Below are 17777 nucleotides of genomic sequence, written 5' to 3'. Positions count from 1 at the left end.
TTGATGTTTTCATCATCTAGTGATGTTGGAGTCACTATTCGTCATCTCATCCAGCAACTGTTTCTACAAACCGCATTTCATGCAGAGAAAGACCCTGTTCGGCTCCAATAACAGTCAGACTCTCGCTGTATTTCCAACTTTCCTTTGTGGTCAACTGTTGCAGATTTATTTAAATAGAGGCAAATGCATGAAAACATTACTTCATAACATAATATAAAGGAATTGTGATGTACACAGTTTTGCAGGATACTTTGCAACCCCTCTACCTGGTTAGACTTTCTGGATGAATATAAGACAAACTACTTTTGAATTAACAATAAAACCAACAAAACAAAAAAAAAAAAAAAAAAAAAAAAGTACAAATAGGTCAGTGTTGTGTTGTAAGATATCAAAAGCAGGCAACAGCCCAAGTATCTGAACAGGTGCAACCAAAATAAGTGTATAATGTATAATGTATGTATAATGACAGCAAGTGCCTGCATGTGCATGCATGTGTTTCAACCTTTTCTTTGCATGTGTGTAAAAAGCCTCTAGTTTTGTCAGTTAGTTTTATTTATTCTCACTGCAAAGCGGTTGTCTAAAGGTTGTTTGACATCTTGCTGTTGGACAGTCTCCACTTGCTGCATCTCTAGTTCTGACTCCATTACATTACATTTTACTATTTGACATACAAGCGAGGTTGTTTACACTCTCAGATCAGTTTTTACAAAGGAGAAAAACACACAACAGTTAAAACTGAGTAAATTATGTTTGCTTGGGATCAAACAATGGTGTCATCAAACCGGATTTTCGTCGAGTATCTTCAGTGTTATTGTAAAGGTGCAATTGTGGTTTGTTTGAACATTTATTCAAGATTTTCTGCTGCCCGTGGACTCTGTGGGACAAAGCACATTGACAACATTAGCCGGTTCTTCCTTCCTGTCAGCTTTAGAGCAGATTTTTGTTGGTTTTTAGTGTTTAAATAGTCTGGCTCCTGTTTCCTCTGCAGCCTTACTCTCTGGTCTACTAACCAGTTGCTCTGGCTGCTCCTGGACTCAGTTAAAACCACACAGAGACTGAGTCTTTTCAGTAGTGGATCCCCCACCTCTAGAACCTGCCTTACCAGACTGGAACTACAGTCTTTAAAGCAGGTTAAACGCCTTCTGAAAACACGGTTTCCCCTTGGCTTTTAGTTCTAGTTTGGCATGCTGTCTTGGCTTTCTTATACCCTTCTTTATGTCTAAAACTTGTTTGATCTGTTTATTTCACTGTATATTTGACTGTATTTCATCATTCTTTTATTGCTGTCTGAAGGTTTATTGTTCATGATGTGCAGCACTTTGTTAAGCTGAGGTTGTTTTTTACTATTAAAATGTATTTCAAACAGAAAAACTTAAAAAAAAAAAAAAAAAAAAATCAAATATTACAACAAAGAAAACAAGCTTCTGAAGTTCGAACAGGGTTTTGGAAGAAGTTAAGGACTAATCTGGTCCAAAACCCTCTGATGAATAACATCTCTGAATAGTTATACACATTATATTCCATCACAATAAAACTTGGACAATACACAGTGGTAGTACTGACAATAAATCGTAATCTACAATAAACATCGCTTTCACAAAATATCATCATTTGCCTCATATCTTTGATTTAAATTTCCCTATTGACTGACATGTTTTTATGCCAGCTGTTCCAGAGTTGAACTCCTCGGTGAAGTTTAATGTTTTTTTTTTTTTTTTAACATGTATGTTCGTCTCAGGCTGAATTTACTTTCTCTCAACTGAAAAGCTTCCGGATGCTGTTGGGTAGTTTGATCATTTTTAACCGTAATTTGAATAATCTGGAATTGTAACAAGCCCACAAATTTCAATAATTACAATTTATTGAACAGATAACTTGTTGGTTCTGTTTGTTATTTTAATGGCTTTATTTTCAGAAGAAAGACAGAATTTAATGTCTTGTATGTGTTCCCCCAGACTTCAACACAATGAATCTGGGTGAATAAGTTCAAAAACTGACAATAAGTCCGTTTTTAAAGGTGCTGTAAGACGTAAATTTGACTTAACCATCACTGAGATGTCAGCATCCATCTGACCCTCATCAATGAAAAATAAAGTTTCTTATTTTTGATATGTTTCAGCGTGCTGTCAGACGTCCTGCCGTCGCTGCTGTCAATGCTAACACAAATTTCAAGCTACTGTTTCTTTGTAATGAGGCCATTCCAACCACAGAGTTTACTACAGGTCAAACCTGCAGCTCTTCTGCCCTTTAGTGACTTCACCTTCTGCAAACTCTTGCATTTAAAAACAGGGTCAGCAAACTCTGATCGTTCTTCCTAAATGAGAAAAACAGTCCCTCACAGGTAGGAATAAAAAGAAAAACACACTCACAGCAAAATTATTTAAGTTAATAACATTTATTGCATCCCTTATTGCAAATACTCAACACAGGCATCATAACAGGTTTCATATACTGACATTAAAAATTTGAATTATATTTATACACAGTGACCGATGTCACAAATTCTTATCCTTCCCCCAACGGGGAATCCGAGATGCAGCTTTAATGCAGTACGCAGCACAGACTGGATTACAAGAGGAGGGATTTCCCTTCATCCCGTTACTACGAGGCTTCTCAAACATTTTCAGAGAATAAAATTCATTCATTTACTGCTAAAGGCCTAAAATCATGCAGAGCGGGTGAGGCTGCGGTGCCACAGAAAACCTATTTACAAACCTGATCAGCTCTTAACAAACACAGGGAGATTAAAAATGGAGCTTTACACTTCGTTCAGAAACTGGAATGTAAACTGGATAAAGTTCAGACCAGTGACCGAGGAAAAAACCAGCAGACAGAAAAAAAAAAAAATCTAATTAATTAAAATTTTTTTAAACAGAATGTGGTTAAAAACAATATTTCTGTTATAAATTTAGAATCAACTAGAAAAGTGAACTTTTGATGATCTCCTTAAAACCCATAAACAGTTCTGAGCCCTTGTGATATATTATTCATACTAATAAATCATAATCCCTCTATATATTCAGAAGCTTGCATGAGATAAAGTGCTTTGTGTACAATATATTTACAAAACTTCCTGTTTTTAAAAACCATTATTACTACTTTACAGATCAACTGTGTCAGAAAGAATTGCTTTTGGTGAGAAATCGGTTCTGAATAAAAAGGATGATCCGACAGAACAAGCACAACGGGTGTTTAGTTGGACTTCTTTTGTTCATTTTTGTCTGCAAATGGAAGGAAACCCTTTTTGTTTACATACTTTTTCTAACTTTACAATAAGAACTAGGGAGATAAGTTTTTTTTTCCCCAAATATGAAACATTTAGTGGGATTTCTATTAAAAAGAAAAAAAAAAAGATGATTGTAATGTGCTACATCTGGTGATCCCCTAATGGCAGTAATTAAATGTCAAACTTAAATTTTGTTAGGGCTGTGAATTCATCTGGTCCCTGTGAGTCAAACACTTGTTTTGGTCCATTTATGCCGTAACATTACAAACCAAACTGTTATAAATATGATCAACATCTGTCCAAATTTTACAGCTTTGATCAGACGTATGCTCCTTTAGACAGCCTGAAACCATGATGGCCACAGAAAACAGAGGGTCTCTGTCCAGAAACCATCACAAAGAAAGTCAGCTGTGTGAACTGAGGGTCGTTTTTTTACTCATAGGCGCCACCTGCTGTTGCTAAACGGATAAGAAGAGGATCCATGTCGCTCTGTTAGAGCATAAAAGCTAAAACCTGCAGAAAGTAGCTGGGATGTGCTAATGTTTCACTTCTCATTACCACCCACACAAGTACTGGTGTATCTTGCTGGTATTTGCCGTTTCCCTCTCCAAGAAGGATCAGTATCACATTGGAGCTTGCAGCATCATGACACACACTATCAGGAGGCTGAGATTAATTCAGTGTTCTGGTTTTAGTCCGGCCTTCAGTCTTCAGCATGTTGCAAAGACCTGAAGAACACAAAGAAACAAGTCCGTTGCTGCCTCGACCAGTCGTGTGTCTCCGCGGCTCAGTTGGCCATACCCTGAGGAACGTCTGGTATGAGGGAGGAGAAGAAGGTTTTGAAGAAGACCCAGGCTGTCCACACTGCCGACACCCGGTGAGGAGGCACTAAAACTGCTGTCATCTGTCCCGGTTCGTTTGACCCTTCAGCTGCATCTCCAGGTTGCGCCATCTCTCCGTCTGCTGGCTGGTCAGCCTACAAGTACGAAGGGCAGAGCGACCTTCAGTGTGTTTCGTCTCACTTCATAAGATTAAATGCATTTGATTTAAAAGGAAAATCCACAACAGATTAACCAGGAACTAGGATATGACAGCATTACACAAGGCTTCAGTCTCCACCATGGGAGGGAATTTTTCTCCTGATGTCTTACTGGATTCAGGTTTGGGATCCTGTTTTCGTTCTGCTGGTTGTGTTGGACCTCAGGGGCCTGCAGATCATTGGGTACTTGGACCTGCACTCGCCTTCGGAAGGGAAACCAGCCAGCGGTGTGTCTGTAGGGAAGACAGAAAAAGGGAGGAAATGTTTAAATTGCACCTTTTTGGATAAATGAACAGCATCAAACAAGTTCTGCGGGAGGTTTTAAAGCGGCAAAAAACTGTAAACTAAATCATGAATCATGAATTATTTTGCAAAAGCAAAAAAAGACACGATAAAGCAAGATGAGACCGAAAGCAGCTCTGATTTCCTTGAACAGAATTCCACAAGGTAGACATGTGGTTAAGAGGGCATCAGAGTCAGCTGACAAGGGAGTTGGAGTCTGATACTCGTGGCGACCAGTAGGCAATACTGGACATTTTTCAGCTTTAAAGATAATTTTAATCATCATTTTGTAACCAAAAACAAACCAAGATATCGTATCAGGACCTGCAAGCGTACATAAACATGTCATAAACACATTACATCTGCTTGGCAACTAAACAGCAAGCAGCACGGTAAGATCACAGATGATACTTATGCCTATTAGAGTACAGAGACGGTGAGCGGGGTACGTTCATATTTCCACTTGTTTCTCCTTTTAGTTCTGCGTGACCAAAGCTCTTTAAAGGTGGAGTATGTAAGATTTTCAATATTTTCAAAATAAATTAACTAATAAAATAACTACAATCGTAATTAGATAGTTTTTTGAACATGTAGGTTCCAGTCTGTCTATATTTAATGTGTTATTAAATTACAAGTTTAATTAATGACAAATGACAAAAAGCACTTTTTTTTTTTACTGGTAGGCAAACATTTAAGAAGGGTCTTGTCATTAATTAAACTTGTAATTTAATAACACGTCAAATATGGACAGACTGGAACCTACATGTTTTTAAAAAAAACAAAACTATCATTATGATTGTAGTTATTTTTTTTTTTTAGTTAATTTATTTTGAAAATATTGAAAATCTTACATACTCCACCTTTTAAACTACAGGCCACATTCACAAAAACATTCAGCCAGTTCCTCCCAGTCTATACAATCTTTTAAAGTGTCTTTCATACACACACTTGAACACTTGGGATCAGATCAGGCACTATGTGGGAGTTTCTGACCAGGAATACTATGAAATATACAGCGATTGTAGCCAGTCCTCTGGCAACTGATCCCTCTTCTAACCCTAACCCTAACGCTCTGCAGTAGTTATCAGGTGACTGCAAGTGGTTATCAGGTGACTGCAAGTGGTTATCTGGTGACTGTAAGTGGTTATCTGGTGACTGCAAGTGGTTATCAGGTGACTGCAAGTGGTTACCAGGTGACTGCAAGTGGTTACCAGGTGACTGCAAGTGGTTATCTGGTGACTGTAAGTGGTTATCTGGTGACTGCAAGTGGTTATCTGGTGACTGCAAGTGGTTATCTGGTGACTGTAAGTGGTTATCTGGTGACTGCAAGTGGTTATCTGGTGACTGCAAGTGGTTATCTGGTGACTGCAAGTGGTTATCAGGTGACTGCAAGTGGTTATCAGGTGACTGTAAGTGGTTATCAGGTGACTGTAAGTGGTTATCTGGTGACTGTAAGTGGAAAGGAGGCAGATTCAACCTTTTAATTGCCTAAAAAGCTCAGATTAACTAAAAGACAAGTGCTGAGATTGTAACTGTGCGTTATATCTGTCACTTGACATGATCTGATTTCTAATGTGTCTGGTGGCATAGTGGTTAGCACTCTGGCCTCACAGCAAGAAGGTCGCTGGTTTGATCCTCAGCTTTGGTCGCGGGGGTTGAACAGTGGTCTATCTGTGTGGAGTTTCCATGTTCTTCCCCTGTGGGTTCTCTCCAGCTTCCTCCCACCATCCAAACACACGCATGTTAGGTTAACTAGTCTAAATTATCCCTAGGAGTAGGGCTGTGACAATGTGCTATTGTCTCGATTAGATTCCGATTTTTTTTTGAGACAGTGTGAAGTGCCGATGTGTGGACAAGGGGGGACTTCATGTCCCCAGGTGGGGGTGTCCTCTGTGAGTGAGGGGGCGGTGGACAATCGGTCTGGGATTCCCCTTCTGCCGCCCCGCCTCCTCTTTGTCCTCGTGCCCCCCTTCTGCATGTGGTGGGTTGGTCCCCTCTTGGGTCGGTGATGACTCTCTGGTTAGAGTCGCCGAAGGCTCTGGTTACGGGGATGGCTGTCCCCGGCTTGTCCTGGTCCTTGGGGGGCCCTGGGAGTAGGGGGCATGCCCAGTGCCGCGGGCGGCTCACCTTCTGGAGGAAAGCTCACTTTCCTCCAGACTTAAATCCCTCAACCCCTCTTCCTCCCCGCTCCCCATCACACACAGGCAGGGTATTGGGAGGTGTGCACGTGGCGCTGGGTGGTGAGAAAGGCCATCAAGGCGGTCTTGATCGCTGCACCCAGCCTCGGCTCACCTCCCAGTTTTAATTACACTTAGACACCAAACACCAAAACACTGACGACTCACATGATTAGGGGGAAGAGCATGCGGTGTATGGTGGGCGGGGCTGCTTAGGTGGTCCCTCTCCCAACACCGCGTGGCACTTCCCTCAGTTTTAATTGCAACTAATACATACTTCACAATCAGTCATAAGCGGGGGGGAGGCAGGGACGATAGGGTCTTCTCATGCCCCTGCTCTCGGGGCTTTACTGGGGGGGGGGGGGGGGTACGGGTGGGGGAAGAGTGCCGTCCATTAGGCCTAAGTCTGGGCTGGCCTGGCTGTAGGAGGGTTGTCGCCGGCCCTGGGGGGGTGCTGGGTCGGCTGCATCTGTGGGGTGGTGGGGGGGACGCTGGGAGTGGTGGGCGGTAATTATGGGGGCCCTGATCGGGGCCATCCTGTCCTCTGCCCCCTCTGAGGTATCTCACATGGGACATGATGGAGGGGTGAGGTGAGGATGTGTGGGAGTGGGTGTATGGGGTTACAGATGGATGGTGGGATGGCTGGGGGGGGGATTAGGGTTGGGGATATAGGTGGGTAGGGGATAGGGATGTGTGAGGATGAGTAGATGTGTGTGTGGAGGGGTATGTTGGCGCGTGGGTTGTATTGGGGTGTGCCTGTGTTTGAGGAGTGAGGGTATGTGTGTGTGTGTGTGTGTGTGTGTGTGTGTAGGGGGGGGTGTATATGCGGAATGGGATGTGTGAGTGAGGGTGAAGTTTGGAGGGGGGCTATGGGTGGTGGAGGGGTGTTTGGTGGGGCATGTGTGGTTGGGTAGAAGTAGAGGGATGGGGTGGCGGGGTGTGAGCGTGTGTGTGTGGGGGGTGAGCGTGTGTGGGGGCGGGGGCGATTGGGGTTCGTGTGACTTGGTATGGGTGAGTGAGTAGAGGTGGGGTGGGGTTGTATATGTGATGGATGATGTGCATGGATTGCAGAGGGTTGTGTGGATGGGGGTTGAGAGGGGAGTGTGTGTTTGGGGGGGGGGGGGGGGGGGGTATGCATGTATATGTGTGAGGGGAGTGCGTGTTTGGGGGGGGGGGGTATGCATGTATATGTGTGTGTGGTTTGGTGGTGGGGGGGTGGTGTCCTGTACCCGGGGGCGCAGCTGGTGCGCTGGGGTGCGACCTGGCTGCCGCTGGGTGGCGGTCTGGGGGTCCTGGTCCTCCGTCGGTGTGGGCTGTGCCCTCTGCCTGCGGGGCGGGGGGCTGCTCACGGGCTCTTGGGGCCCTGGGGCCTGCGCTCTGTCTGCCCTAGGTGGCCGGTGCCCGGCGGGATCGGCCCTTGCCGGCCTGGGCCTGCTGGGGCCTGTTCCCCCTGACTGCAGGGGACTCTGGTTGGGCACCTCCTTCGCCACCTCCTGGGCAGATGCATGGCTGGCTCTGGAGTGGGGGGGGTTGGGATCTGTACCTGGGGGTGACTGTCGGTTACCCGGGTCTCTGGGTTCTCCTGGCCTTCCTCTAGCTGTAGGCGGGCGGGGTCACATTGGCATGATCACTCTTCTCTAAACACGTTCCACTCTGAATGTTCTGCATGAATGTTCTGCATGTGTCACAGTCACTGAGTCATCCAGCAAGTTTATTCACTAACAGCAGGTAGCTCTCTTTCTGTCTTTTTGACTTAACTTGGTAGTTTCTGGTCCTCATGATTGTCAACGGTTTTGTTCTCCACGAATCTAGAGTTGGCTTGTGTGGGTGTATATATTTATGTGTGTGGGTGGGTATGTGTGTGTACTTATGTGTATGTGTATGTGTATGTATGTATGTGTATGGATATGTATATATGTATGCATATGTGTGAGTGTATGTGTATGTATGTATATGTATGTGTATGTGTATGTATGTGAGTATGTATATGTGTATATATGTATATATATATATATATATATATATATATATATATATATATATATATATATATATATATATATATATATATATGTGTGTGTGTATGTATGTGTATATGTATGTATGTATATCTATCTTTATGTATGCATGTATGTGTACATGTGTGTGTATGCATGTGTATGTATGTATATATGTATATATATAATGTATGTGCGAGTGTATATACATATATATGTAGGTGGGTATGTATGTGCATATACATGTATGCATTGATCTCTTTCTTTTGTTTTTTTTTTGTTTTTTTTATGTTCTCTTTTCTGTTCTCTTTCTGCCCCTTTCCTGTCCTTTCCGGTCGGGTCCAGCAGCATAAACTCTGTAATACAAGCTATTATCCAAAACAAATTGAAAAATAAAATAAGAATCAAGAAATACAAGGGGATCATTACATCTACAAAAGTTCCCCTTGGCAAAATAAATTTGCTCAGCAGAACACAGCATCCAGAACATCAGTCTGCTTGCTTAAATGCTGGACAAGACAAAAAAAAAAAAAAAAAAAAGATTCCGATTTTTTGGGAATCTAATTGATTTTGGGAGCCGAATCGATTTAAATTGCGATTCTCACAATTCTTCAATATTGCTGACTTTTGTAGATTGAAAACAAACAAAAAAAAAATGTATAAAACTTTTTTTTGGTCATCATTTTCCTGATTTCAGTTAAAAAAAACAACAACACCACAGTAGCTGGATCATCATTTTGTTGCTATAATGCCCAAGAAGACGGGTAGTAAAAAGATCAATAAAACAAAAAAACAAACAAAAAAAAAAAATTTTTTTTTTTTTTTTTTTTTTTTTTGGGTTAAAAAAAAATCTATAATTGTGAAACAAAAAAATCCAGATTTTTGATTTTTTGCATGTTTGCATTTTCGATCTGATTTTCCCACCCCCACCTAGGAGTGAGCTTGAATGGATGTTTGTGTTTGGATCTTTGTTTTGGACCTGCAATCAGCTAGCGACCTGTCCAGGGTGTACCCTGCCTCTCGCCTGAAGGCTGCTGAGAGGTTCCAGCTCCCCTGTGACCCTTGATCCGATTAAGTGGTTATTCATATTGAATGAATTATTTATACCATGTACTTCTGTGTAACATTTTCTCTCCTTTTCCTGATGTGGGTGTAAGGGCAACTTCTCTCCTCCATGACCTTAAACTATTTGAACAAACACTGTCCTTGAAATGCTTAATCTGTGACAACTTTCAAGGATACATGTCCTGAAGGTCAGACTGTGTATAAACAATCAGTGGCGACTCGTCTGCAGCAAACAGGCGACTCTGCATCCCCTCCGGGTGGTTACGCCTTTACATTTCTAAATGTGCTTTCATGTGGAACAAACAAAAACGTCCGCATTATACAACCTTGTGCTGTTTGTAATGATTACTGAGGTGAAGTGAGAGTTTGGCCTTGATGTGGAGAGGGGTTGTCGATGCCAACACAAGCAGCTGATAAGAGTCAGGTTGTTCAGTAAAGCAACAGCTGATGATGTAACATGCTGAACTTACAGGTACATGAGGAGGAGGGTGCTCATCACCAGCAGGAAGCGACTCAGGTTGGAGTTGAAGTAAACGATCATGAGCAGAACACCGAATCTTGCCGCGGAGTACAACCAGTCCAACCAGTCCCGTTCCATGTCCTCCTCATCCTCCATTACTGGCCCGCCCTGCGCGTTCATCCGCATGTTCTGGTTGGCCTCCCCGGGGTTGATGAAAGCGCCTTCCTGCACCGCGTTCTGGTTGGCTGGTAGGTTGTCGATTGGGTTCTGATTGGGAAGGGGAGCTGGGACAGGTACCTGGTGGGCAGGAACGGGCAGGTGCTGGCCGACGGTTGCCACTGGTGTGGAGGGAACCGACTGTGCTGCTGCTGCTAAAGCTGCATGGCTGGTGATAAAGCGGGACAAAAAAAAAAGTGTTAAAGACGTAGAAAACCAACCATTCAACACATATTGATCTGCGTGACTGAATACTTACTACTGCATGTAATACTGTCTGGCGTAGACGTGCTGGAGCCACAGCAGCTGCTGAGGGCTGTACAGGGAGTATGTAGGAAAGGCTGGCTGGGTCATCTGTGGTGCTCCGGCCCTGAAACGTCACGCAAAATAGTTTGTTCAGCATCCTAATTATGTGTTTGTCCTCCAAACATTTTCATAGAAGAAACTAATTTCTAATTTCTACTTAGGAAGCATGTCTTTTATGGTTAAACGGAGATTCTTGCTAAGCTTTACAGACAACAGTAGAAATTTCCACCATCATTAAAGCTGGGGTAGGTAATGTTGGCGCCCTGTCTTGGCTCCTCCCCCTCTGCTTTTGCTCCTTGCATGATCCAAGGCTTTTTTATTCACAGCTTTTTCCACCAACAATTTCTAAGCTGTTTAGCAGGAGGAGGCAAATAAACCGAGCCGGGTCGTGAAATCCTTCCTGCATTTTCTCAGCCATGTTTGCCTTCCGAGTTTCTTCTTCACTACTTTTTATTTTCATGCTAACAGGCTATTTATATGCAGGGTGTGGCGATCAGGTATGCGCTACTGGAGGGGGAGGAGGGGAGCCGGGAGAATGAGCTTACGAAATATAAGAAATTAACAACTTTATTTCAGTCCCAATGTTTGGATTGGTCAGAGTTTTTACAGATTTACAGTAAACTGAGGGATCTAACTAGATTTCTTATTGTTCATGATTACAAACTGTATAGACTACTATCAGGACAAGGAACCACTTCACCCAGAGTAAAATAAAAAATGACTCTGAGCAAGATTACCTACTATAGCTTTCACTCCTTCTTCCAGCCTTTCAAATGCAAAGTTTAACCAATCACAAAGTCTTCTATATAATCGCCGCTCAAATTTGTGATGAGTGTTCCCATGAAGAGATGTAGAGAAAGGAACTGAGTCACAAGCTTAATTCATTCCAGCTGGTTGTGTGTTGTTTCTCTATGGCTACGTTCAGACTGCAGGGCCTGCTGCTCATATCGGAGGTTTTTGTGAAATCCAAATTTTTTGAAAGGCCGTTCACATTTCCGATCAAATGCGACATGTATGTGATCTCCTGTATGGATCTCATGCGCGACAGAAGTGTCCCGCAGGCGTAGAAGACACGGCGACGTGCAGTGAGCGTGCGTGTGACGTCTTTGTGTTTTCAGAAGTAAATACTGATGGCAGCAGAGCATTTGGTATTTTAAACGTTTTGTCCAACCGGAGCCACAACGTTGTGAATGGGTTCGTTTTAAGGAGACATTTACGGAAGAGGAAAGTAAACGTTTTGGTCAAGGACTTTTGTGGAGCTGTGGCAGCAACAACTGTAGAGAGAAACGTTTGGGTACGGAGTCGCAGTCAGGATTGCTGGGAGAGTGTGTGAGCGCATTTACCGATAAAGATTTAATAAACAACAAATGCAGAATATTGATGTTTGTCGCGTGTCAATCACGCATCGGTCGGATTAATGTGACCTGACCGGTCAGCTGAAGTCGCATGGCAAAAGATCAGGTACATATCGGATTTAGGACCACATATCCAAGCGGCCTGGGTCGCATTTGAAAATGTCAGATCTGTGTCGTTCAGACTGTTAAGAAAAGATCGGTTACAGGTCGCATAGGGGCAAAAACATCGGATTTAAGTCACTTCAGCCTGTAGTGTGAACGTAGCCTATGAGCTGCATTGTTAAAATCTGATAAAGACTTTGAACATCCTCTTTCTTTTTGCAGCTTCTTGTTCTTGTCTCTGAAATGTATCTTAATGACATATAACAGATATTTTTCTTTCTAGCTTACATTGCAGCGTTAAACCATGCAGGAGTTCCTGCTGGCGATGCTGGGGTCTGTGTGTTGGCTGGAGAGGGACCCGAGCCTGAAGAGGTCTGCCTCCTCTGCCTCAGCTCTGGAGTTTGGCTCGGTGAAGCCATGCCTGGCGTGGGCCTTGAACTGGAGGGCTGTTCGGTCTCTTTGGTCTGCGAAAACATGCAAATGTTGGAAAATGTTATGGCTGATATGACAAAACCATCTGTGGTGGGAAATTCTACAGAGCAGAGCAGGCTGTGAAACTTTAGCGAGTTGGGCTTAGCTCCACACGTTAAAACCAGCTGCTGAATTTTCAGCAAAGAGAATTTCTACAAAAAAAAAACTTAAGCGATTTAATGTGCAGAAAATCAGACCTGCTTGTTTATCTGAACAGCTGAAGTGAAACTAGATGAATAAATGAACAAAAAGCAATGAAGAATAATGAAAGCAGTGAAGCAATGAAGAAACTGAATATGCAAAATAAACCTTTTGCAAAGGAAACACATTGCAGAACTAAAGAGACTGAAACCATTTGGTCTGCATTTTGTGCTGTAATTTAAAATAAAACAAGCAGGAGTTTCACTCAACACTCACTGGCTTTTATTTTGCTGATGTTATTTTATTAAGATATGAGCACAAACCAAGAATATATTAATCTTTTTTTTTTTTAAATAATAAAAAAAGGTCAGAATTTGGTATATAGTATCATCTTGGCATATATATATATATATATATATATATATATATATATATATATATATATATATATACACACACACACACACACACACACATATATACATATATATATATATACATATATATATGTAGGGGTGGGTCTTGATAAAAGAAATAATGTAATTAATTACAGGCTTTGTTATTAATTAACCTCAGTTCATCGCATTTTAATTGCATATTGAAATTTACCCACAAAAGCTACATTTTGATGTCTTTCACTGCAGATGTAAATTATTGATAAAGATTCTCACTGAGAATCAAACATCTGTGTCCAGCTTTTAACAGCAAGCTGCAGACATTTGCCTAAAAACAAGTTTATTCTTCACACAGAAAACCATCACATCCACTTTTTTGCCACAAGATTGTGAAGAAACCTGCTTGTAGGAAAATGTGACTCAGGTTTCCATGAACGTTTGCCTTTTCTCACCATAGATCTAGCCGCCAGCAGTCCTTGGGGTGGATTCCTTTGAGCACAGACCAGGTGCAGAGTGGGAATGGAGTCAGCCTGTAAAGGTCAAGATAAATGTTACAACATGTTACATGTTAACTTGTTGGTTGGTACAGCAATGACCATGCTCTACGTGGGAAATATTCTAATCCAAAGCGGGAAACCAGGAAAAAAAAATATGATCATTAATGTTAATATTATACTAAATCTGATTAGAGAAAGTTTAATTCATCAAAACCAAAAGAAAGAGGCCATTTAGAAGAAAGCATGGTTATTGTAAGTTTTCTTGCTTAGATCCTGCTTAATGTTTGCAAAAGAAAAATAAAAACTATTGAATAATTTCACATCTTATTACTTAATAAATTTTTAAAGATCAAGCAGCTTTATCACTGCAGGCCTATTGCCATCTAATTAAATGTTCTTGTTGCAACTCTGTGCTGAAAGTGCAGCATGGTGCACAGTTGTGTCTGGAAAAAAAAAAGATCGCCACTCTGTTGTTTTATTCAAACAAGCTTTTTTAAAGCAGCTCATTTTTTCTGGCAAACACGTCCTGATATAACTGAACTGCTGCGCAAACTCTGGTGAGCACTGGAGTTATCTTACAGCGGGTTGGGTGTAATCTGCAGCAATATGAGCCTCTAATGGGATTCACAGACAAAAATCATAAACCAAACACATGACACATTATCCTGCCCTGCTTTTCTGCTTCTTTGTGTAAAAATCTCTTTTCCAGGCCATGAAAACCATTTTGATGCTATCTGACATCATGCTGTTAACAGGAGAAAAAAAAACAGGCTTGACTCAACATCTCTAATAAGTTCGACGCCTCAATGACACTGAATTAACTTGTGCTGCTCCGTCATTTGGGCTTTTGAGAGATTTGCATGCTACTCTTTACAAATAGGTTTAATTGAAGAGCAGACTTAACACACATGACACTGTCATACACACCTGTCTGAAAAGATCTTTAATGTGCAGATGATCAGGCAGCAGCTTTCCCGCAAAGATCAGCCTCTGGTCAGCCACAGCCTGAGGAAAACAAACAAGTTGGTGTGAGTTTATTAAAGGCAGAAAAATAAAGACAGCTGGTGGTTTATCTGGACGACCAGGGTAACATGACGTTAACCAAGTTTTTTCCCTTCTAGGATAGAGCCTACCATTCTCAGACAGAGCATCAAGTCTTCCAGCACAAAGACTTTATGGAACAATGAATGTGTAATGTGTTCATTTTAACATGGAATTGACCATTAAATGCACTACAGATGATTCACGTGTCTTTATATTTTTAAATACGCTCATACTGTTAAAAGACAGGGCTAATTTTGTGAAGATCAGGCAAATTTGATCATCATTAATCATTAACTTCCCTGGGAAATATGTGCCTTTTATCGAACTGAAACATTTTAGTTTCATGCCTAAGTACATGTCATCTGTACACATGCAAACTGTATGAAAATGAGGCATTTGAAGCATAGATCCTCAATTCATTCACTTTCTGTCATCCCAGCTGCATCCTGGATGAATGCTACACTCTTCAAGGCTGCATCTTCTCATTAGGGGGGGCAAGATCTGACGTTCAAACAGAGATATCAAAGATATCACATGGTTGGTTAACTGATAGCTAATACAGAAAAGGTTATTACGACCTCTTCAGCGATAACATTAATAAATGACTCCCACACTTCTTGTTTCAGAGAGATCAGTTGTTTAATGCTACAGTAGTTGTCTATGCCAGTGTTTTTCAACCACTGTGGTGCCGTGAGCAATCACCAGGTGTGTCCTGAGAAATTCTCCAGTTTCACCTGATTGATCTAAAAAAGCAGCTCTGTGCTCCTCCAAAGAGGCCCAGGTGAAAGATAATAAAATTACTTTTTCTTGTGTTTATCTTATTTTTATTCAAGACACTTTGACAAGATGGACTTTATATGAATAATATGGGCTTTAAAAAAAAACCCCAAAAAGACCAATTTTGGTTTGTGGTGTGCCTTGTGAGTTTTCAGTGAAAAAAAAGGTGCCTTGGCTCAAAAAACGTTGAAAAACACTGGTCTATGCTCATGTGTCAGTCTTGTGGGATGTAAAAGTTACAGATTACTAGACATGCAGGTGTTCTAATAGAAAATGATTATATAAACTGGACGCATTGTTTACATAAAAACTATTATTAACTCATTGTAGCGTGACTTTCTCTGAAGTTAAAGCTTAACACGGACTATTTTACTCCGCCTAACATTCCTATACAGCTGTTCTCAGGCGGGCTTGAGGAGAAAAAAGTGGTTGAATGACTTCCAGACCAGTAGATTCTTTCCATATCATGTAAAAACTCAGCATGTAAACGTGTGAGCACACAAACACAACGACAAACATAGAGGAAATGCCTGACAGCTGTTTTCTGGCTTTGTGCTGTGTCATTTTTTTCATTACATTCTTTATCATACAAGCACTGTTGTAGCCATTTTTCTTTGTTGTTATTTAATCTTCAGTTATCATAGCTTTGTGATATTTTATGTTAATCTGTTGAAGTTCTGTGTTGCAGGAAAATAACTGGTGACGCGCAGGTTGCTAAATTTTGATTGGCTGTTCTCGTCTAGACTATAATAAACAAAAGAAAAGATCAGAAGTCACTGGACTTTGGAGCAACACAGGCTTTTGACCTACACTGCTTTTAATTTTATTTGTAGAAAGGTCTGGATTCAAGTTTCTTTGGGTCATTTTTTTTTTAAACCATTTAAACGACCAAAGAAAAACTGGTTTCTGGACTTTTGCTTCCTGAAGAGCGTGTGTTGAGTACAAAAGAACCCTGAGGTCCAAAGCTAATGGGTCAGCCCTGCTACACCCACAAGCAGTGTGCACAACAATACATACGCCAGGGGGTTATAACTTCTTAGGAGCAGCTATGACATAAATAACAATAGTCACATAAATACACAAAAAAATAAGTGCACAGATCAACCGTTTTAATGGCTTTCATGATAGTGGAACAATTGATAGAATTAATGTATTCTTGGCCTCATTATTAAAAATTTAGAAAAGGGGCTTTTATTTGTATATCGACAATTGTGAATATGCCGTTTTGCCAAGTATATAAGATTAATGATATAGAATAGTTTGTTTTTCTTAGATGGGTAGTCAATGAAGCCAAGCAATATATGTTCAAAGCAAAGGGGGAAAACTTGGTTCAATACAGGAAGAGATCAGAATATAAATATCATTCTACAATCTGGTGGAGTATGGATTTGGGCTCGTGCCATAGCATCACACAACACCAGCCGCCAGCTAGTTCCGCTAGCATTAGCAGGCTAGCTTCATAACTTACCGGCTGGGTAGGGTAGACAGCGGAAAGATGTGCTTTTAAGTCCCCAACAGTCCAGTTCAAGTCGATCCCCTCTATGTTTCGGTCCTCCTGAGCCTGGTTTGGCGTTTTAATGAGAAGACTGAAAGTTTTTTGCTGAGAAACTCCGACATCCATTTTTATGTGACCCTCGCAGTAATCACGAGCTGACGACGGTATAAACTAAAACAATCTCCGTCCGAAATGGAGATTTTTTTTTGTTTGACACGGTTTGTTGACAAAAACTAAAGAAGATCGGCGTAGTTTCCTCGTTGAAACGGTAACTTCTGCGGCTAGGATGTGTCTAGAAATGTCTCTGGGGTGTCAGACGGGACTTTAGGAGAGAAATGTTGTTTCCAAACACGCTGTGGCCGCTCCTGATTGGTCGCAGTCCGCACACGTTCAGACGTGGAGGCTCGCGGAAATTTTTGCGATGTGCGCATGCGCGATTACAGATCACACATTCAAAGATCGTTTTCTTGACAATATTAAAACAGAATTGCTGCTCACTCAGTTCCGTTTCGACAGCTTACTTAAAACGCGTAATACATCAATTTAAAAAAGAGTAGATCTATATTAAACATAAAAATTTAAGTTAACATGGGATGAAAATTCCATTAAAAATCAACAAATATTTGTGATATTGCTTGTTTACGGGTTGTCAAGAAGAGTTGCTCTTTCGTGGCACATTCGTGTTCCTGAAAACTGTGACAAAGTAAGACCTCTGTGAATGAGTGCTATCTT

The 17777-nt window shown here is 41.4% G+C and overlaps 1 protein-coding gene across 1 annotated transcript; it reads right to left on the bottom strand.

Annotated features, from left to right (window-relative positions):
• Positions 1-3038: 3038 nt before the first annotated feature.
• herpud1 (homocysteine-inducible, endoplasmic reticulum stress-inducible, ubiquitin-like domain member 1) lies at positions 3039-17299 on the bottom strand. Its single transcript, XM_079248209.1, has 8 exons — positions 17019-17299; positions 14657-14734; positions 13685-13762; positions 12514-12689; positions 10722-10832; positions 10257-10631; positions 4378-4498; positions 3039-4202 (listed from the first exon to the last, which is right to left on the bottom strand). The coding sequence occupies exons 1-8, from the start codon at positions 17169-17171 to the stop codon at positions 4014-4016; spliced, it is 1281 nt and encodes a 426-aa protein (XP_079104335.1). The 5' UTR covers positions 17172-17299; the 3' UTR covers positions 3039-4013.
• Positions 17300-17777: the final 478 nt, after the last annotated feature.

The sequence above is a fragment of the Telmatherina bonti genome (assembly GCF_933228915.1).
Source record: "Telmatherina bonti genome assembly, chromosome: 2".
Taxonomy (NCBI): domain Eukaryota; kingdom Metazoa; phylum Chordata; class Actinopteri; order Atheriniformes; family Telmatherinidae; genus Telmatherina; species Telmatherina bonti.
This window is presented reverse-complemented; position numbering and strand designations above follow the sequence as displayed.

What these genes read in the sequence shown, in the direction of transcription:
- herpud1 (XM_079248209.1), bottom strand. Translation starts at nt 17,171, where the DNA reads ATGGATGTCGGAGTTTCTCAGCAAAAAACTTTCAGTCTTCTCATTAAA. An exon ending in TGCTGGCGGCTAGATCTATG is followed by an intron (nt 12,690 to 13,684) that starts GTGAGAAAAGGC and finishes ATGTTTTCGCAG; the next exon opens with ACCAAAGAGACCGAACAGCC. An exon ending in ACCCTCCTCCTCATGTACCT is followed by an intron (nt 4,499 to 10,256) that starts GTAAGTTCAGCA and finishes TCTTCCCTACAG; the next exon opens with ACACACCGCTGGCTGGTTTC.